The 22,498-nt window shown below is 33.5% G+C and overlaps 2 protein-coding genes across 8 annotated transcripts; both read right to left on the reverse strand.

Annotated features, from left to right (window-relative positions):
* Window positions 1-65: 65 nt before the first annotated feature.
* On the reverse strand, window positions 66-1,744 carry LOC112701223 (small ribosomal subunit protein uS17). Its single transcript, XM_025752009.3, has 6 exons — window positions 1,533-1,744; window positions 1,373-1,413; window positions 1,164-1,264; window positions 639-783; window positions 422-511; window positions 66-332 (listed from the first exon to the last, which is right to left on the reverse strand). Exons 1-6 carry the CDS (start codon window positions 1,542-1,544, stop codon window positions 242-244), a joined length of 480 nt encoding a protein of 159 aa, XP_025607794.1. The 5' UTR covers window positions 1,545-1,744; the 3' UTR covers window positions 66-241.
* A 1,541-nt stretch (window positions 1,745-3,285) lies between these two features.
* On the reverse strand, window positions 3,286-10,942 carry LOC112701232 (ubiquitin-like domain-containing protein CIP73). Of its 7 annotated transcripts, none has more exons than XM_025752015.3 (16): window positions 10,649-10,942; window positions 8,673-8,817; window positions 8,285-8,402; window positions 7,510-7,584; window positions 7,280-7,398; window positions 7,123-7,194; window positions 6,741-6,902; window positions 6,520-6,589; window positions 6,251-6,426; window positions 5,911-6,075; window positions 5,762-5,833; window positions 5,559-5,688; window positions 4,975-5,361; window positions 4,033-4,409; window positions 3,793-3,867; window positions 3,286-3,655 (listed from the first exon to the last, which is right to left on the reverse strand). In XM_025752015.3, exons 2-16 carry the CDS (start codon window positions 8,793-8,795, stop codon window positions 3,647-3,649), a joined length of 2,130 nt encoding a protein of 709 aa, XP_025607800.1. In that variant the 5' UTR covers window positions 8,796-8,817; window positions 10,649-10,942; the 3' UTR covers window positions 3,286-3,646. The 7 variants fall into 7 exon arrangements, with proteins under 7 accessions (XP_025607800.1, XP_072055520.1, XP_072055494.1 ...); XM_072199419.1 differs by having other exon boundaries at window positions 4,975-5,349; window positions 5,616-5,688; window positions 8,673-10,212; window positions 10,649-10,903; XM_072199393.1 differs by having other exon boundaries at window positions 5,616-5,688; window positions 8,673-10,212; window positions 10,649-10,903.
* Between the last annotated feature and the right edge of the window lie 11,556 nt (window positions 10,943-22,498).

A 22,498-nucleotide genomic window follows, 5' to 3' on the forward strand; every position in this document is an offset into this window, starting at 1 on the left:
TTGAATGCAATTTGTGTATCGCACGTCATTTTTCACTTACCATATATCAACCAACCATACAGATATAGCATAGATACCAAGCTAGAATTGATAAATTTAAAAGGATAACACTTGGTCATTCACAAACATAATCTTAAAGGAAATCCAAAATTGATCATATCTTTATATGATAATCTTCCAGGAATCAGTTTTACTAACTAATAAGATAACATTATCCTTCAACAAAAAACTGAATCAAATCTCAAATTCCAGCAAATGCCTTCTTTGCACCACTTGAAGATCCAGCTGGGATCACTTTCAACACATTGAACCTCACCGTCTTTGAAAGTGGCCTGCATAGATAGCAACATGCAATCAACACATACATACAATAGGCAAAGACAAGATCTTCAGGTTAATACATAAAACCCTAAATCCTTACCTGCATTGGCCAATAATAACATGATCTCCTTCCTTCACACGGAAGCAGGGTGATATATGTGCAGGAATATTCGAATGTCTTTTCTCGTATCTAAATAAATAAATAAGCAAACAAAGCAAAATTCGATCATTATTTACATCTCTTCAGGTGTCCACATACGGAACAACAACAACAAACATGAAAAAACTAGGCACCTAAAAGTACAAAAGGATAATACCTCTGATACTTCTTGATAAAATGAAGATAATTCCTCCTAACAATGATAGTCCTATTCATCTTAGCACTGTGACAAGTTCCAGCTAAGATTCGGCCACGGATGGAAACAGTTCCGGTAAAGGGGCATTTCTTGTCAATATAGGTTCCTGTTTTGGAGAAAACACAAGTCAAAATCAGCTGTATAAGAGGCACGGGTAAAAGCATTTAGATAGGGCAAAATAGCCAAGTCTTTTGATGAAAGACAAGGACTTTGATAAGAACAAATACCACCGAAACGAACAAGAGATTTGACTAGACATATCAAGAACCATCAGATTCTCACATTAAAATTTGGATCCTAAAATAATCTGGACTCATGAACATTATTCTGTTTGCTAGATTATAACTATTTTTCAACACTATTTGGAAAATAGTGCACCAGGAGATTTAAGCTTTTACCCTAATTATGTGCATATAATACATTAAATAATTGTTGGATATATATATTCACCACATCATACTCGACTATCGAGAGTGTGTGAGATACCTTCAATGGCATCCCTGGGAGTCTTAAATCCAAGGCCAATGGATTTCCAGAAACGGTTTCCACCCTTTCCGGGCCTCTTTCCCTTCCCACTTTTCTTCGAGCTGAGTAGATACGCAACACAATGAACCATTCAGAATCAACATCAAAATCAGAACAGAACACTACAAAACCGTTTAAAAAAAGAAAAGGCAATTTTTGTGATAGCATACCATAGAAACACTTTAGGTTGCTTGAGAAAAGCCTTCTCGGTCTGCAGTTGACAATTTCAAACAAATAAATGGAAGATCCAAAGGAAGCAACAGAATTCAGAACTATTGATGAAAACGAACTGGGAAAGAGGAAAATAAAGACTAGAAAGAAGTTAGTTACTTGTTCAGCCATTGTGACGCGTGAAGGGGGTTAACGGCGAAAGTTGCAGAGTCGCAGAATGAGAGCCGCACTCAGAAACCCTAATCTGTACTCACTTCTCAGTTCTCACTCTGTTTCTTCTTTCATCAGAGAATCTTCATCTTGTTTTGATTTTCTTATAGTGGGCCTTAAACTTGGTTTGAATTCTAAGCCCAAAATGGAACTTTTTGGATACTCCATCATTATGGGCCTTAACTGATATGACAAATATACCCACTAAACATTGCATTCATGAACATTACTGAATATTAGGCCGAAAGAAAAACATTACTCATTACTGAATAAAAAATTACTCGCATTAACCAACTTGAATACATCAGTCGCATTCACAACCGAAATCTATTTATATCTCCATGATTTTAGTAATATATTATGTATCAGATATTATTATCTAATTTAATAATTAAATGTATTACATGACACTTTTTTAATAAAATTAAGAAAAAATATTTTTTTTTAAATTAATAAACTTCATTTTTAAATTCTCTCATTTAACTTTCTCTCATTTGACAAATCAAAATATGTCATTCGACATTTTTTTACAATTAAAATAAAATTTTTTCTTCCAAAATTAATAACAAACTTCTACTCTCACTTTCATTCTTCATCTTTATTTTTCTCTCTATTTTTTTTATTCTCTATTTTTTCTATCTTTCTCTTCTACAAAAAATAAAATTAAGAAAATAATATAATTTAAATAAAAAATATTATTATTATTGTTATTATATACATAGTTTTTTATTTAGTTTTAAATTTTCACCGCTTATCTTTTTAATCTATATTTTTATTTCTCTTCTTTCAAATATTTATTACATATAATTTGGAGAGAATACTAATGTTATAATTAAAAGTTAGAATCAAGATTTAATTGTTTTAAAAAAATTAATTTTAAGTTAATTTTAAACTATAGTATAATTTTTTTATGCTAATATCTAATTATAATTTTATATACATAGAGAGAAAAAATATTATTTTTAAATAGTAAGTATAAAAATTAATTATTTCTATTTGTGCAACAGACTTAACAGTTAACACCTAATTAAATGTAAAAGTATATACGTTAAATTGTTTTAAATTTTAGATAACGAATGTTAAAATTAATTATTAATAAAAAATTAGACTTTTTCATATAAAAATAATAACTAAAAATCTTATTATTTGATTTTTTTATCTATAGATACCTAATATTTTTAACCAAAAATTTTTGTCAATTTACGACTTTTTTTTGTAAAAGTAGTTTGATTTTATAAATCTTTTGTGTTATACATAATCTATATTGTCAGAATAAAATGAACCGTAATTTTAAAAAGTTTATACTCCCATAATATTATTACGGTAAAAATACTAGTTATATGTTCTGGTTTCTATGTCGCAAGATAAAAGAATACTTAATAGTTGATTATGGTAAAACTTCTTGAGCTATAAATTTTATCATATTTTCACAACCACCGTATATTACAAAATGAAAGTAAAGTGTGTAATAAATGATAATAATTGTTATGAGTGTTCTAAAACCAGCTAGATTAGTTAATGTGGAGCTGTTATACGAGTTTAAATTGGAAAAAGTAATTGGATACCAAATAGGACAACTACGGTTGATAATAGTATACAAGTATCGAATAACTTTCCGACTAAAAAAAAGAAAAAAAACCAACACTATGACAGACTTGTTTAGAAGAAATAAAAATTTATGACAATCTGTTACATGTACTCATTTTTCCGACCAAACCAACTCATATATTGCTTGCACCGAGAAAATGTTTAATGTTGAGTTTGAAGGAAGAAGTTGTAAATTATAAGTGGAAAATTGTCTCAAGTTTGAAAGGCATATAAAAATTGAACTTTATATGATGGGCGATCCCAATTGTAAAATAAAATTCTATTCTCAATATTGCACAGCATGATGCCGCTTTTAAGACAAGCGAATCTTCTTATAGATATCTGAGTACAGCTCAAAGTTGAATGAGGACTGAGATGGACACAAAATACCAAATTCACATCAACACATCCGCCCTGAATTCCGATGGTTACGATCACAATCTTCCACAACTGCATCATGTACATTATCCTCTCCATCACTCCATCTGCATCATCAAGCCATGTCAAAATTGTAAAAACAAATTTCCAAACTGGCACTGATATAATAACAATTACAAATAGACAGCCAAGAAGATCCAGGTTCTCTTCTCTCTGCATTAGAAAGAAGAAATAGAAAGAAAACCTTTTGGCGTTTAGAATCAGGGGGGCTTGGATCTGAACCATTCCGCCTTCGTGATGTCCCTGCATCAGTTTCCACCTGAAAACACATCCACTTGTCAGCAGTAAGCTCGTTGTTTAGGGGAGAGGATTTTACAATAACTTTCATAGCTATATTCCAAATGTGCAACAAAGCCAAGAAGTTCTCATTATGGTTGAGGAAAGTTGACTTAAGTAAATTTAAATTGCAATAGAATCAAGTAACCTGTGATGAAGAATCCTGAGCTGCTTGTTCCTCTGAAGGATTTCTTCCAGAGCCTGTTTGTTGAGACACGAGGGGAATGATTTCGCGGAGTATGTTTGACAAAAACCTTCCTTCATCACTAACTCTAGGTTCAGCTTCAGGGGCCTGAGCTGCCCTTGCTGTTGCAGCTTGCTCTGGGGTAGAACCTGAATTTGTTCCCTGTAAATTCAAGTCTTCAACATGAATTTCTCCCCCAGGAAACAGGGTCCTTATAAACTGAAGAACACTGTTTGGTAACTGTCGCTCAGACTCCTGATTATTCTGGGCCCCACCAGCTGCCAGGATATTGATATTCACCACACGGGAATTCGAGCTTGTGGTAGGAGTTGATGAGGATCCTACAATGAAGTGCAATAACAAATTGCACAATCAAATTAAGCCTGAATATATCAAAAGCTAAATTTAATGCAAGTCACTATATTACTAAAAGCTAAATGAGGAACATATTTTGTGCCAAAGTGATGAACCAAAGAATATAAAAGCATGCATTTATAATGTAATCGATTTTTTTAAGATATATGGTTAGGATTGTAAAACAAACAAATACAAAAGTTAGAGTGTAGTCCTTTTTCCCATTCCTAAAACCGTATTTTATACATATGACAATGAATAAGCTGAAATTTTGATGCATGACTTCAACAATATAATAGTGATTCACACCATCATTGCACAAAATCAATTTGTGTAGAGTACTCTCAAATTTGGAATAATTCAAGCAGGAAACAGAAGTAGGAAGCATATAAAATTAAGTAGAACGATATATTCAAGTATCTAATAATAGTAAGCATCAAGTTGGGGAGACATGCTATTCATATCAATGAGCCAAAAGACTTGATTGCAATGTCAAACTGTATACACGTCCTGGAAGGGAAGCAATCATCAGTTGCAGAAGTACAATGTTACCATTCCTTGCAGAATCTTCGTTTTGCCTTTGCAATGTGTTTTCATGACTGGACTGTTGCACAGCATGATGCTGACTAGCTGGTTGAGATCCTTGTTCACTATTTCCATGCCCTGAAGATACCTGTTGAAATCTCCCGAGAACCGGATAGTAAACCCCTATAGAATTACCAGATGGTTCTGCAGGTGGACGACCTAAGGAACCTGGTACTGTTGCAACCATGGTTCTAATTGGCACAATCCTTACTCCTTGCTCCCCAGCACCAGCCACATCTGAACGCCTTGAGGCTGCCTGATTAGCAGGACCTTCACCTTGATTTCTTTGTACTGAAGCAGACTGTGTATCAGCACGTTCTTCTTGACTGGCATTTGGTGTGGCTGTTGAGACCCCTAACATAAGAAACAAAGTTAGCTAGAGGCCCAGAGCAGTATACAAAGCAACAGGACTTAAAAAGGACAGCCTATTGCACAAGCATCCCGCATTACGCAACAGGACTTAGAAAGGGCAGCCCATTGCACAAGCATCCCGCATTACGCAGGGTCTGGGAAGGGCCGCACCAAAGGTAGAATATACTAATGTTGTGCACCTCGTCGTATCTGTATATCAATCCGCCTTGGGAAAAAACTTGAACCAAGTCCACTACCTAAACTTGCGTTAGACTGAGCAGTTCCTATGGGGACAGTACCAAAGTTCGCTCCAGGTTGAAAAGGAAGAGGCTGGAAGCATAAATTTCAATAAGTAACAGGAGAGTAGTTTTCTTTACAAAGAAGACAGCAGAGTGAGTACAACCTGAACCATGATATGGTTAGGACCAGACGGAGATATGAAAACTGCAGGCCCACCATTAACTACAGCTTCAGACTAAACAGGAAAATAGGGTCAGCAGCACAAACTGATAGTTAACCAATAAGATGCCAGTGATGGGAAACCAAACATACCGGACTTTGACCCAAGCGCAATGTCATGGTTGTGCGGCCAAGCTCAAGGAATAATGCACCCAGGTTATAGAACAGAACTCCAGTCCTCAAAGCCCTAGACTGAATGCTTGACCGCATCAAATGATCAGTTACATTTGCCTGATTCTCCAGGTGTCTTGCAAGTTGCTGTGGAAGTATGTAACAAACTTACAGCAATTTGTTCAACACAAAATGTGATAAATAAAGCTTACAAACTGATACTTCAAGAATAAAAGCAGAAAAATGCAAAGAATAAACCCTTCTATAATTGGCTAGGTAATCAATACAGAATAAAACTATAAGGAGATGCTTTAAAACGCACAAGTAGGCATTCCCCAGCTTGTTCAATCATCATTCGTCTGGTAGATAGCATGACTTCTGCCAAGGATGCAGGTGATGTAAGTGCTTCTGCTGTTGAACCCAATCGTGACGAAGCAGACCCCATTTCTTCATTCCTATGAGCCTCAGCTGCTTGGACATTATTGCCCCCTTCTCTGACTGCAAATACAATAAATTTCATTATTCTCAGGGAAACAACCACATGACAGGAGCCAAAACAGGAGACTATGAAATGTAACATGGTGTGCTCACCAATTGCATCAAATTCGTGACTTATATGACTCAGAAATTGGGATAGTGTTGTCAAAGAATCGGGAATAACCTACAGGCACATGAGAAAACATATGAAGCAGAAGTTGGTTTTTAGGGTTTAATTAGACTAAAGCTTTTAGCACCTAGAGAGAGAGACTCAAATTTCAAATCTACAAAATTATCTATATCTAAGCAAAGCAAAATAAGGAACTTAGCCATACAGGAGGCTGCAAAGATCCCAAAGAAGCTGCTGCTGGATGTACAAAGGTATTACGCGACCTATCTGATGAATACCGCAAACCAGTTTGTTCAGGCTGAGGATGGGATGAATCTGAAAGACCACTGGAACCTGAAGTTCTTCCAAAGCCTTGGGAGTCATGCTCCTTCATCCAAGCCAGCACCCCAAGATGTTATGTCATAGTTCATCAGATAAATAGATAGAGACATATGCTTATATGAGCTTGAAACACTAAGTAAAACTTCTTGGTTTCAATAAAGAGAAGTTCTTTGATGAGAAAGGGAAGAAAAGAATTTTTATTTATCATTATCATTATTAACAAGAAAAAAAAAAAAAAAGAGGCCAACTAACATAGATTCAATTACCCTGACATCAATCCCTTCAACACCACTTCCGAAGTTTGGAATTCCAATAGAGCCTAGTACAGCAGAAACAATCTGCAATGGAGTAAGAAGAATAAAGCAATTGTAAACAAGATAAACTGTCAAATCTGCAGGCTTTCTCATCTTATTTAGAACATACCCTACTGAATTCAGGAGTAACTCCATCTCCCTGAACAGGTACATTGAAAGTTTCAATGACTACACCCGGGGATATTTGACTACTGTGGCCATGACTTGTGCTTGAATTTGGGTCAGCCCCTGCAAACAGGGTTTAGGGTGGATTTGTTACGCCAAAAACAAGAGCACATAACTCAATTACGAAAAAGGGGGAAAAAAAAGAAAAAAAACCAGCATCTATTCACTTCAAACCTGAATGACCGGGCAAAAATCCTGGTAGATCAGGTTGCCTAGAAACCAGATGCAAGGTATGACCATCTTCAACATCTACTTGTGTTAGGGAAGACCCATGTTGAAGAAGAAATGACACAAAAACAACATAGACATAGTTACAAGCAAATTTGCCCGGAGAATGAAAGCAATGAAACTAGTTTGCCAAAACCACTTATGTCTTTTAAGTCCAATCAACTTTCAAGCATAAACATCAATGGAAGGCTTATCATTTATAAATTTAAATCATAAAGAACCACATTTCATGAAATCAATATTTACCAACTAAAATTAAATGTGGCATACAAGAGAAAACTATACCCACGAGAAATCTTGTAACTTTCACATATTGGAGCACACAACCCAGAATTCATTTCTCTATGGAAAACTTATACTTAAGCTTATGAATCTGTTGTTTCTGGGACTTTCTGCCCAGAAATATCAAACTTCTAATAAGAAGACAGATGGGAAAAATGAATTCTCCAAATATTTATCAAAGCGGAAGAAGCAATGACAAAAAAATGCTATTATGCTAAACAAAAAGCATCCTACTAGACAGGCAAAATGTTGCAAATCAACAAAGTAGAGAAGACACAGCCATTTTCAAATTATGTTGTACTATTATGTAAGTATTCCAAATCTTTTTCTTCACAGGAAACTGGGATTCTTTGTTAATGTATTATCACAAATAAAAAGCTGTCTTGCTCCCTTTTCAAAATCCTTTGGCACAAAGTAGAAAGATAAAGAGAAAGGATACGGTAAGCAGACAGGAGTTGATCGTCCTTCAGAACCTTTCCTTGGCAAATTAAGCGCTGCCGATGTGATAACACTCCAGTGACAGAAGCAATCCGTTCTTTCAGAGCAGGGACTGGCATCTATAGGACCGAGAACAATTTTAGAAGGAGCAGCAACTCGTTTAATATTAAAGCAAGTAGCTAAGTAATTACAATATGTCAGCTTAAGCATCAAGAAACTTAAGCAATTATTTAAAAGAAAAACAAACAAATGAAACTTTTTTGACAAGCTCTAACAATTTTTACTTGTAGAGAGAGCAAGAAACTGGATTATATATGCAGAAATAAAACCAATGATTTTAAGAAATTGAAAAGAAATTGAAGAAGAATTAGAGATAGTCAAGGAATTACCTGTTTATCCACTCTGAGGGTGTAAGTCTGTGAATCCAAGGTCTTGATCTTTATCTCAATAGTGGTTTCTGAACTTCCTGTGCTGTTATTGCCTGGCATCTTGTCAGTACCAGTACTTCCCATTCTCCACAAGACCACGCAACACCTATAAAAAAGGAAAAATATCATAGGTTTTACTCTCAGCACTGGTAAGTTGAATCCCCCCTTCCAATGACAAAGGTGTACATATGACCATATTGGAACATATATATACACCCTATGTACAACTACAGCTTGCTTGCCAAATGTCCATCTTCATAGGACTACAAAAGCCTTCTCACATGTAAAAGTGAGCAAATGGAAAATGGGTTATACATATAAATAAAACATTGACCTGATTCCAAAATCATCAATACCATGCATAAGGTAGATAACAAATAGAAGTTGTTCAAAACATGTGCTTAACTGCATACTGCCAGGGTTGAACTCAGATGACGAAATTATGATATAAGGGAAGAGCCCCTGCCATGAATGGGAGTTGCTTCCCAAAATCATCCAACAAGGGACTTCCTCTATAAGGTTGGAAAGAGCCACCCATCCATGCTAGGGATATATACAAAACAGGCTCCTATTACATTTAGAAGAAAACCCACTCCTAAAGCCATGCCAATAAGAGGGGAGAGTCTCCACTGAGCTCTATCTCATACTCAACTCATATGGGATTTCTGCTCCAGTTCATGCATCAACTTATCAAAATAATATGCAATACTGTCAAATTCACAGCAAATCCCAATAAACTTATCTTTAAACCACACTTGAACCTCAAACTAAATAAGAACAAGCCCAAAGTCCAGATCATTGGGCAACCAAATACATATTGGATTCTTTCACACATACGTCAAATCAGGAAAGTAACCAGTATCTAACAACTTATAACAAACAAATTTGCATTGCTTCAATAAAACCAATTTCTGGACAAGATGCATCAACTCCATTTTTCAAACAGGAGAAGATTCAAACCTTGGTTTATGTGGACGTAGAACAGATATGAGAAGAAAGAAGCATAATGGCTACGAGAAATAAGAAGCAAAACCCCAAAACCCTTATGATGTAAACCAACAGCTAAATCTCTAGGGAGAACTAAAAAAATCTTGAGAGGCAGCAGAAAGGTAGAGGGGTGGAATTGGGCTTGTATATCACCACCCAATATCATAGCTTCAATAGCGCTATAGTGCCCACGATCCACTGTAACACTGAATTGTGATGTGAAGGATGATGGTACTGTCACATACTCCGGTCACTCAGCAACAAGCCATTATCAACAACTCCAAACTATGGAGCAGCTTATTTGGACATAGACATATCTCATGATCAAATGACAGCACCGCACATGATTGATGAGTTAGAGCTCAATTTGCTGTCATTAAAGGATTGAAGTTGATGAAGGAAGCACTGGCCGGGTATAAGTACGCAGCTTCCTTATTCTTTAGTTGAAGAATAATAGGGAAACTAAGCCAAGAGCTAAAGCACCTTCCAGCTTCCATCAACACTCGAAAATCAGCTAAATCCGCCCCATGATCAACAGTAAGCAATACAAGTTCATCAATAGTGAAACGAATTCACGCACCCCATTACTCATTCTAAGAAATCCACAATTGGCAAGGCGATGAAGCATGGACTCACACAAAAGACAGAGAAATTCCGCAATAAAAGAGAAGCAATTCATTTAAAAAAGTACAGTGATTGTGTATAAAAGGACGTCTCAGTGGGGAAATTGGTGCAAAAGTAAAAAACCTAACTGCAAATTAACAGCAAACAGAAGAAGAAGCAGTAGCAAGCGAAGGTTGGGATCCTGATTGATGGAATCAGAAATGAAAAACAGAGAAGCAAGAAGAATCACAGTAGAGTAATATTTGGCATACGAAGATAAAAAAGGAAGCGCGAAATCGGAATAGCGAGAAATAAAAGAAGGGAAATTGAAGGAGGAAAGTGCATACCTTTGGGGTTTGAGTGAGAGGAGAGAGTGAAGTGGCAGTGGTGTTGAGAGAATTAGGGTATCTGGATTGAAGTTGAAGGAGAACAAGAGTTGGAAGGTGATGAAGCTTTGGCGCTTTCACCGCTTAGTCAGGCTCAGGTGTTCACACACCCCAAACACAAAAGCCGGAGTGCACGCGATTCTATCATGCATCTCCGGCACTGGATTACTCCCCTACTTTAGCAATTTTCAAATAAATTAAAGGATGTCTAAAAATAGTATGTTCTTGTATATTGTATATGATAAAGGATATCTTAAAAAATTGTATGTGTAATAGATAACAAATAATAAATGAAAAATATCTAAAAGTGATACCTTTAAATTAAACAACAAAATATGTTTAACATTTTAGCTCTTTACAATCAATACCTTGGAATTTGGAAGTAAAGATTCACATATAGTTAATAGGACGAATAAATTAAGAGTACTGTTATTTATATATATATATATATATATATATATATATATATATATATATATATATATATATATATATATATTAAAGCCTTTTGGTATACAAGTCATATAAATTTATTATAATCCAACAAAATTTATTTATATAATGTCCACGTAAAAATTACATTATTTTTCTTTATATTCCGTATTTCTTTTTTTTCTTTTTTTTTTTGCGTTTCTCCTTCTTTTTCTTCGCGTTTTCATCTTTATGGTCATTTTTTTATTATTATTGTTGTTGCTGTATGTTTTTTCCTCATTTTTTTCTATTGATTTTGTAACATTATGTATTTTTTTCTTTTTTGTTCAATTTTTTCCTTTAAAAAATTATGAGAATATGAAATAAGAAGGTAAAAAAGAAAAAGTAGCAGAAGATGAGAAGGAGAAAAAAGAAGAGTTTTGAATTATGCATAACTTATCAGCACACATGCACTGAAAATTCTTAAACAATACACTCAATTATCTTCGTGTTACACCGAATTTTGCTGCAAATACATAAAAATATTTTCTCTAATGCTGCATTTTTTTCTTCTTCTTTTTTTCCTTGTTTCTTTCTTTCTTCTAGTTGAATGAATGTAAGTTCATCATTTTTCAAGTAATTTTGCAGCATTTGTGTTTCTTCTTCTTCTTTGTTCGATTTTTTTTGTTTTTATTCTTGTTAAGAGAGTAAAACAAGAAGAAACTTAAGAAGATAAAACAAAAAGAAAAATATTAATAAGAAAAAAAAAAGAAGAAGATGGTGATGATGATAAAAAAAGAAGCAGCAGAAGATGATGAGAAGAAAGAGGAAGAGTTTTAAATTATGCAGAACTTAAATAATACACTGAAAATTCTTAAACAATACATTCAAATATCGTCGTGGTACACCCAAATATTTTCGTGTTACACCCAAATTTGCTGCAAATACAGAAAAATATTTCCTCTAGTGCTGTATTTTTTTCTTCTTTTTTTTCCTTATTTCTTTCTTTCTTTTAGTTGAATGAATGCAAATTCATCCTCTTTTAAGTAATTTTGTACCATTATGTATTTCTTCTTCTTCTTCGTTTGATTTTTTTATTCTTATTAAGGGAGTAAAACAAAAAGAAACTTGAAAAGATAGAACAAGAAAACAAAAAGATGAATAAGAAAAAAAAAGAAGATGATGATGATGATGAAAAAGAAGAAGAAGAAGCAGCAGAAGATAAGGAGGAGAGAGAGAAGAGTTTTGAATTATACAGAACTTATCAACATACATACATCGAAAATTCTTAAACAATGCACTCAAATATCTTCGTGTTACACCCAAATATCTTCGTGTTATACCCAAATTTACTGTAAATACAGAAAAATATTTTCTTTAATGCAGAACTTTTGTATTACATTCAATTTAAACCATCAACGATGAACAACCATTTTCACAAACAAAAATAACATTATTCACCTACAGAATCATAAACTACTAACGAAAATATTAACTAGAATCGAATCACACCTCAACCACTTAATTGGATTCAAAACAATAATCAATTTCGTTCTGGTTTAATTGACAATTTGAATTTGAATTATTCATTATCTTCAATAATGAGATAACTGATGATGGAGGAGAGTGAAGAAAAAAAAAGAGAAGAAAAATTCTAATAAAAAAAAGGAAGAGAAAGTGGTTTTAGTGACGGCGATAATGAAAGAGAAAAATAACGAAGAAGAAGAAGAACGTGGACGCATAAATATAAATAACTTGTATAAACTTATATCGAAAAATGACTTATATATAGAGAATAATTAATAAATTAAATAATCATATAATAATTATTATCAATCAACTTTATATAAAAATAATTATATTTGAATCTTCATCTAAGTTGGAACTTTTAAAAATTAGTAGACAATGGTATGTTTCAAGACATGGTGACACAAGATTGTTGTGCATAGTGGTTTTGATTTTTGAAAGAGAGCAAGTTTGTGATGGCTCATGGTTAACCATACCTGCTTAATTTATTGGAAATGAGTTCCAACCAACATGTGAATTAAATTTAACCATTAATCGTGTGAAGCTTAACTCTATATATTACGATGATTTTTTTATTTTTTTTATTTTTTTGATTTATCTAAACGGTATTTCTCAACTCGATAGGTTAAGGATTAATCCGTTGTGGATCTAAGTTTTATTTAAGAGTCTGTCGCTGACCAATGAATTACTATATACACAAGACGAAATTCGAATCCCTGATACTTGTTTAAGCGGACGAGTGAGTTGGACACTCGACCAACCCAAATTAATTTATATTACGATGATTTTGATGATGATATATGACTATATGTTGCCTTCCAAGGATCGATCAACTCTGACTACTGACAAGTAGCCTTCTTCATTTTTTTATTTTTAATATGCATACATTTTTTTTGTGGTAGTTGGGAGTTGGGGGGATCTGGGAAAGCTAGTTCCTGGAGGCACATGGGCATGATACGCTTATGTGGCTATGACCCATTCACACACAAAGCCCTCTAAGATTATTGCAATGCGATATGATCCAAATATGAAATATTTGTTGCCACATGAAGCCTTCGACATCATCATGGCCTGCCATATGATCCAAAAACTTTTCCTATTTTGCCAACCTACACACACGACCCATTATCGATAATAATATTGTGGTTGAGGCCCTCCTAAAAAAACATTGAGGCTGTGTTTGTTTCGAAATACTTGACTAAAGACTTGAACAAGCTTAGACTTAGTTCAGATAATAATTCATGTATCTTTTAATATATTGTATTTGAATTTTGATAAATACATCAGGTATTAAAAAGGAACCTTTTAAGTATTATGTGGATGAATATATAGTGTGAGTGTGTTGTGAAATTTAAAATTAAGAGTTGTTAAATCTATTTGAAAAAAAAAATTCATATTGGGATTTAATATTATATTTCACTATGGAAGATCATTTATCATAGATGTTGATGGAAGTATGACTTATAATGGTGGAGAAATTTCTGAGTTACCAAGAGTTGATATAGATAAATTGGATGTTTTCTTTGTCCGAAACTACCAAAAGAATCTTGGATATGACAAAGTGACTCAAACATGGTGGCTGGTGCCTAGTAGACCTTTGCAAAATGGTCTAAAGGCTATAACAGATGACAAGGAGCTCTTGGAGATGTGTTACCTTGCTCAGCAAAACAAGAGAGTTATTTATGTGTACTACGAACATGGAGTCTCGAAATTTTTGTACATTGAGAAAGTAGAGCTAGTCTCATCTAAAGGCAGGGAGCTGATGGTGATACAGGACTTGATTTCCACCCCAAATCCCACCACCAATGATGATACCGAACCAATTTCCACCATAACAATATCTACTCCAACCTCTACACCAAATGACACCACTATTCCCACCCAAAAAATAGTCTCAACTATAAAGCTCCTACCAATTTCAATTTCTGTTAGTAAACCAGCAAAAAAAAATACACCCCCACCCCACTGCAACTCCTACGTCTAAGCCGAATCCATCCCACAAAAATAGTGGATCAACCCAGTAAAACCAAGCCGAAAAATCTACCAAAAAAGATGTCGCAACCCATTGCAATTCCTAAACCATGGTCGAAATTGAAAGAGACTAAGAAGTCTGGTGTACCAAGGAGAGGGTCTAAGAATGTAAAATCTGCAGCACTAGCACCATCGCTAGGAATAAAGTCAAGCTTAGTTCGAACACTGGGATTCTACCACCTATACAGCACAGCAGGTTAGAAAAGATAAGGAAGGAGTCAAAGACTTGGGTCCCGATGTGGTCTGGTGACTCTGAATATGAGAAATTCCAGGTTCATGGGTGGCCAACTAACATGGTTGTTGATCTGGGAAAGAGGCTCCGCACATGTAGTTTTTGGCAATTGAGTGGTGATATACTTTTACTTGTTTGTTCCTTTGTTATTTTTTTGTTACTATTGGCTTAATATTGGTAATATTTGGTGTTGTGTTAATGTTATTTAGGAATGCCGTGTGTGCATGCTTGTGCTGCATTGACAAGGGTTGGAAGAAAACCAGATGAGTTTTGTCATCAGTGGTTGACAATGCAAGCATATAATAACACATATGCCTTCTATATCAATCCAATTCTAGGTCAAGCCCTATGGAAAAAGTCACCTTATAACAGACCACAAGCACCAAAGTTTAGAAAGAAGCCAGGTCCACTTACAAAAAAAAGAAGAAAGGATGTAGATGAGGAGCCAAGTGGGGGTAAAAAGCAGAGGACTAAGATGAAAAAATTTATCAAAAAGGTCACTGTCGTTATTGTGGTGAATCAGAACACACCAAGAGAAACTGTGCAAAGAGAGCTACTGATGAGGATGCTGCTGCTACTGCTGCTGCTGTAGAGACTGCTGCTGACCAACCCCCTGCTGCTAATGGTGGTGAAGCCACCCTTGTCCCAGAACCCCCCCAACCGAAATTCAGCTTGAAGTCAATCAACCACCATTGTCACAAACCGATGACTCTCAACAGGTTCACAAAATTAAATGACATTCAGGCTTATTATGTGCATGTTCTTCTACACTTTTACTAACTATTATACATGTCTTCACTAATAGGTTTTGCCTTCTCCTGTGAGGCCACCAAAACTCCCAAAAGGAAGTCCTCCAAACAAGAAAAGGCAACTCCAGGAAGCAGCAATCAAGCAGCAACCACCCCACCTGCTGCCACCCCACCAGCAACCAGTCAACCCACAACTCATCATCCGTCTCATCCTATGCAAGGTGCATCACAAGGGACCGTTACAAGGCTTGCTAACTTCATGAAGTTTGTTCCTAATCATGGATTCAGACCACCCAGCACCAAAAAATGAAGACTATGATTATTATGTTTAGGAGAAGATTATTTTATTTAACTATTTTGATGAAGGAGTGTGCTTTCTGAATTTAGAACCCAAGTGTTTGGGATTTCAGTATTCAAAATTTGTGTTCTCAATATGTTGAGAACTTTTGATATACTTGTTGAATATTGCCTTGGTTCTGTAATGCCTATTTTGAATATGTTTTATGCATTATGAATATATGATTATGGATTATGACTTGATGTCACTTGAGTTGTGCCAGATTTTCTTTTTCTTGTTCTCTGATATGCCATTAAGATTAATTCCATTAGATGATTCCTTTAGTAGTACAAGAACAATTATTACATATAACCTCTTCTTTATTCAAATTCCAAATTATTCTTGCCCAGTTATGTGAAACAGTTTAATCTGCATTTCTTTCAACCAAAATGACAGGTGCAAGTACATGAACAGAACAACATATGCATATCCCATGTCACTTATTTATTGGCTAAATACAATTGACTCTGTTGCCTATCCAACCTTAAGACAAGCACAACAACTATAATCAACAGCAGCAGCATATATGCAAGCACGAAAATCTCCCCCATTTTGAGAACTTAACTTCAGACTCTAATCTTCCAAGTTTCCAAGCAATCTTCATCTTCTATTCTTTGTTGTCATTTGAAGAGCTTGTTCTACCATCACATGTTACCGCATCTTCTTCCAGAATTTTGTCCACCCACAGAAACAACCCACACCACCTCTTATCTGCAGTCTAAACCCAGGAAAGTGAATCAACCAAGTTAACATCCAGATTTACAACAAACAATAGTATCAAATACTTACATTGTAGTTTGGGCAACCCACAAACGGCCTCCCTGGATTAGAATCCGTCGTTGACCATCGCAACACTGGTCTCGACCCGCACGCACACCATTCTGGCAGACGCGCATCTTTGTTTCTATTCATTCTCCTCATGATGCTTCCAAATGATCGTAGGTTATTGGAGCTCCCAGATGCGTTGCTAGCGCTAGCCATAACGTGTGGTTCTCGAAGATGAAGAAGACACTAAGAAGGTGAATAGAGAGGAGAACAGAGTGTGCGATAGAGAAGAGAAAAAAATAGAGTGTGCGATGGAGAAGAGAGTCAATTGGGGGTTAGGGTTTTAAACCTAAAATTAGGGACCAAATTGAGTCCAAACAGTTTACGATGCCACGTCAGCTAGCCGTTGCGCTACCAAGGTGTCACCAATGACTCCAAGTCAGCTTTCTGGTTGCGCCAACTAGATGAAATTGACTAAAAGGACGACTTTGAGTACCAGAGTGCAACTTCAGAGACGATTACGACTAATTTTTAAATTCAGGGATCACTTTGAGACTCGAGGATAACTTCAGGGACCACTTTGATACTTACCTCTAGAAATTTCAGTCCCTTGTGTACTAAAGGAACAAAAATTTGGCATCTCGATACAAAAATTTTAGTCACAGTCTCTAATCACTAAGTATAATACTGAGTCTTAATTTCCGAGTCTCAATTATCTCGTTTTGCGTTTGGTAAATAAAAAAACGCTTGTGTTTGTACTTGTAACTTTTAAAAACTATTGGTACTTTTTAAAGCATCTAACAGAAAACTTTTTAAAATTCATTTGTACTTATTAAAATTAAAAGTCTAATATAACATCATATATTAATTAATATCTAATTTAATTCTTACATTAATATCTATTATAAATTTTTTAAATTTTAAAAATTATTTAATCAAACATACTTATTGTTGTTTGTGCTTATCAAAAACTATTTTTAATTTAATCTGCTAAATATAAATATTATTATTTTTAAAAAATAAAAATTTTACTAAATTAAGTTTTAGTCTCTAAAATTAAACACTATCTTAAACACTATCTTAATATGTTGTGGGATATGATAAAAGTAAATAAATAACCTCGGCCCGTATTATATATAGCACCAACAAATTTGTAAAATTATATTTTAAGAATTAAGTTATTTCTGTTTATTATTTTATAAAATGCGACATCAGTATCATTTATAATAATAACATATATATTTTTGTTCCAAGGAACTAAAGTTTTTAATCAACGATCAACCAATAAGGTAGTTCATGGACAGAGATTAAGGGTTTTGAATTATAAGTGTAGGGAAAAAGTTTTAATCTTTCTCCAATTCTATTATGAAGAGATTAATATAACTAAATATTATTGAAAATATGGTAAATAAAGTATGTTTTTTATTCTTAGAGTTTATCAAAAATTTTAAAAATATTTTTAAATTTTATTTTATTTTAGTTTTATTCTACAAGTTTTCAATTTACATTAAATATACTTTTGACAGCTAAATTTTTAAAAACTTTAAAACCAATCTATAACAATAATATATAAAAATTATGCTTAATTTACTTATGTTGAGAATTGTTCTTTTGAAAGTGTTGTTGAATTAGCCTTAAATTTTTTTAAAATTAGCTGTCAATAAATCGAAAAGTTCTAAGACAAAATTAAAATAAAATAAAATTTATAAATATTTTTAAAATTTTTGTCAAATATCAAGAACAAAAAATGTACTTTATCCTTAAAATTATTATTTGTAGTTTCACTTAATTTTAAAATACATTAATGTATTTTGTATTGACTCAAAAAAACAATATCTTAAATATATCATTTTCAATAAAAAATACAGTAAAATCCAACACTTATCAAAATATCATGGTGTAAATAATTTTCCTAAAAAAAAAAACATGACTTAAAACTAATAATACGGTTGACTTGAAACAAATTTTTATTATAGAAAGAAACTAAAATATTAGTCACCCATTTAAATTGTTTTCATATATCATATATATGTTCTCCTATAAGATTGTAACCAATAAAAATGCTTATGTTTTTAAGTAATAAAACAATAATATTTTACTTAATATTAATTTGTATTCTTTTATTATCTTTTTCAATTGACAATTTTTAGCACAAATTTTAACTAAATCTTAAAAAAATAAATTTATTATAATATAAAAATAAAATTAATTATTGAATTTTTTTATTAATTAACTATTAAAATTATTTTTTTTATAACCATTTGCCAATTCAAAATTTGAATTATCTTTTTTTATTTGTATAATTATACCAATCTAATATTTAATATATACTTAATCATGTGTTTTAAAAACTAATTATTTCAATTTAAAAAACTACAAAATCATGAACAAACATCAAAAATAAAAAATATAGTCGTTGTGATCAACAACTGATTTTATAGGTTTATGATCATTAATTTAGCGTAAATTAAAATAAAATAATCAAGCAAACATAAAATAAACATAAAGTGTATACGCATAAACATAAAATGTATACGCATTGCTTCCATAAGAATATATATTTTAGAAGATTAATTTTGATTTTGCTAATATAGGACAAAGAAAATTAAAATACTAATAATATCACACTATCACAAAAAATGGGATATGATGTTGTATATATTTAGATTAGGAATTCAATCATGAACTGAAATAAAATACGTAAAGAACAAATTTGTTCTCTACAATTTTTTTTGAATAAATCACCTGATATTCTAGATCATTTTATATTTTAAAGATAAGTGTAAGAATGCAATAAAAGAATACCTTCAAAATCCTGAAGCACAATATATTTTTAACTTATAATGATGACTGCATATCAAATGTAATTGAATGCAATAATTATCTGGTTTCTCTCTCTGACTAACCCGGGGTCATATTATTTGCAAAGGTTGTAAGCTAATAGTAAGTTAATTTTCATGTCTTATGCTTACATGATGCCCTAATAAAACAAGGCTAGAATAATTGTTTTATGAAAGTTGATGAATCTATATTTGACGATGAATTTTGGTTAGAATTGAGTGGATTTCATCATATAAACCTACACTTATTTTTTTAAATATCATGCTTTTGAGTTTTTCTCCTAAAATTATGCTTGATTGTGAAAACATGCTCTTTTATGCTTAATTTGATCAAGTTTATCCCATTTGCATTCCATTCGGTACCTTGATATTGTTTGTGAGTGATTTCAGATATATAAGGTAGGAATAGCTTGGTGAGAATGGAAGGAGAGCATGCAAGAGGGAGGAAGCATGAAGAAACAAAGGAGAAAAGCATCGCGAAGTGTGCGTGCGTACGCACAGCCTGAGAATTCGGCCAAGTATGTTTGCACACACACCTGTGCGTACGCACAGGTACCAGCGTGTGACTCCATTAAAAAGTCATGTGGCTCGCATTTTGGGGGCTTGGGAGGCCCAAATCTGATGGCCTAGAACTCATATTGGAGGGGTAACACTTGGAGGAACATAGCATATCATTAGGAGTAGTTTTTAGATAATAGTAGGAGGCTTTGGGTAGATTTTTCTTTAAGTTTTCTCTCAACACCATTAGGGTTTACATTTTAAGTGCCACTTTCTATTTTTGATCTTGAATTTTTGCTTGCCTCCATTGTAAGTATTTCTTAATTACTTCCTTTTATAGCTACAATTTTGATACTCTTCTTGCAGTTAAAGACATATAGTTAATATATATACTTGTTGGCAATTTCGATCTCTTGTTGATGATTTTGATTATTGATGATTGTTATATGCTTGTTTGAGTTAGTATTGTTGATTTTGATCAATTGTTGCTCATAGTTTCAAGCATTTTCTCAATTTTTCTATGTCTAATGTTTATTCTCACTAAGTGTTTGTAGAAATATCAATTTTGATTATGGGCTAAATTTTCACCTCTTGACTTGGGAAAAATGAGCATATGGGTTCCTAGAGTTGGAATGTCCAACATTTAGTGATAATTCTTGGATTGTTAATTGTTCTTGTTTCCACTAATACTAACTTATTGCTAAGGCAATTAGCAAGTGATTTAGGATTTGTGGATTAAGAACAACTATGTTCACTTGACCTACTCTTCAATGTTAAGAGTTAATTAAGTGATATTAATCCATCATAATTGTCATAGTTGTGGTTACAACAAGAAAAGGATCCCCTAGTTCATCCCAAGCCAAGAATCCATTTAAGCTTTGAATCACACACTCACACATACATCATTCACTTTTATATCTTACTTGTCCATGTTACATAGATAGTTTTTTTTAATTCCTTTATTAGTTTATTAATTGCAATTTTGAGTGTTCTTTCATTATTTTAATTATTTATCTCTTTATTGAAAATCTTTTTTACCTTCACAACCAAAATTGTGCACTTGTGGGCACTAGTCCTTGGGAGACGACTCAGAATTTTACTCCTGAATTTAAATTGATTTTGAATTGTGACATCTCTAATCTAAACTTTGGTTGTGAGTCGCCTTGTCGGTCGGGACTATACATGCAACGCTAAATTCCATCTTTCCTCCCCTTTTTGGAAGAAAGAGAATTCCTAACCAACGATCCGACGAGCACCAAGTTTTTGGCGCCGTTGTCGGGGAGACTAAGCACAAAGTTTTTGGTACCGTTGTCAGGGAAACTGGTGCGGTATTTTATAACCCACAAACTAACCGGCAAGTGCACCGGGTCGTACTAAGTAATACCTTACGTGAGTAAGGATCGATCCCACGAGAATTGATGGATTAAGAAACAATAGCATTTGATAGAATTACTTAGATAAGCAGAAAAGAGTGTTTTGGTGTTCAAAAAACATTAAACAGTAAATTAAGAATTTCAGAAAGTAAGCAGCAATGAGTTGGGAATAAAATATTTGAGAAAGCAGTTAAGGTTTCAGAGTTATCTATTTTTTCGGATTTATTTTTCTTACTAACTATTTTAATCATGCAATATGTAATTTCATGGCAAACTATATGTGACTATACCCTAATTCCTTAGACCTTCCTAGTCTCCTCTAAAATTCATTAATTGCCAATTCCTTGGTCAATTAATTCTAATTAGAGGGTGATGATCAATTTCTAGTTTACATGCCAAAAGAATCCTAATTATCCAAAAATAAGGGGATTATATGTCACGTATCCCGTTAAATACAAACAATTAGAAATTCAGTATAATATGTTTTCAAGCTGTTGTTCAAGTAAAGAGCTTTTCCAAGTTTTACAAAAACTCAATTAGAACATGGGTCATACTTCCGTTCCACCCAATATTCATAAAATAAAGAACGAAAACAATTATTAAAATATAAATCAAGACATGAATTAAATTAAAAAGATCAAACGAATCAATCCATAAAAATAGACAGAGCTCCTAACCTTAACAATGAAGGATTAGTTGCTCATGGTTCAGAGAGGAAAAAAATAAGGGTTCTGATAACAAACTATGTGTCCTTGTCTAAATGTACAGAGTTTCTATTTATAACTAATCCTAATAAATTTAAAATATAATTATCTAAAAAAATAATCTCTTTTCCTCCAAATCAGATTTGAATTTAAATTCGAATTAATTAACAAGTCTTCCGCTGATGGGTGGGGACCACTTGATGTGTCCATTCTGCAGCTTCTAATCTGTGTTTTCTGGGCTGGAAACTAGTTCAAAAAGGCGGCCCAAAATCCACGTCAGCGATTTCTGTAAATTCTGCAGATCGCGCACGTCACGCGTACGCGTCAGTCACGTGTACGCGTCG

This window comes from Arachis hypogaea, chromosome 1, assembly GCF_003086295.3.
Source record: "Arachis hypogaea cultivar Tifrunner chromosome 1, arahy.Tifrunner.gnm2.J5K5, whole genome shotgun sequence".
NCBI lineage: Eukaryota > Viridiplantae > Streptophyta > Magnoliopsida > Fabales > Fabaceae > Arachis > Arachis hypogaea.

Excerpts from the sequence above, each read along its gene's own strand:
- LOC112701232 (XM_072199283.1), bottom strand. The coding sequence starts at position 8,840 with ATGATATTTTTCCTTTTTTATAGGTGTTGCGTGGTCTTGTGGAGAATG. Across the intron at positions 8,403-8,672 it reads CCCTCAGAGTGGATAAACAG|ATGCCAGTCCCTGCTCTGAA; the intron begins GTAATTCCTTGA and ends TCGGTCCTATAG. Across the intron at positions 6,903-7,122 it reads TTGAAGGGATTGATGTCAGG|GAGCATGACTCCCAAGGCTT; the intron begins GTAATTGAATCT and ends GCTTGGATGAAG.
- LOC112701223 (XM_025752009.3), bottom strand. Across the intron at positions 1,265-1,372 it reads CAACCTAAAGTGTTTCTATG|CTCGAAGAAAAGTGGGAAGG; the intron begins GTATGCTATCAC and ends GTATCTACTCAG. Across the intron at positions 784-1,163 it reads TCCCAGGGATGCCATTGAAG|GAACCTATATTGACAAGAAA; the intron begins GTATCTCACACA and ends TCTCCAAAACAG.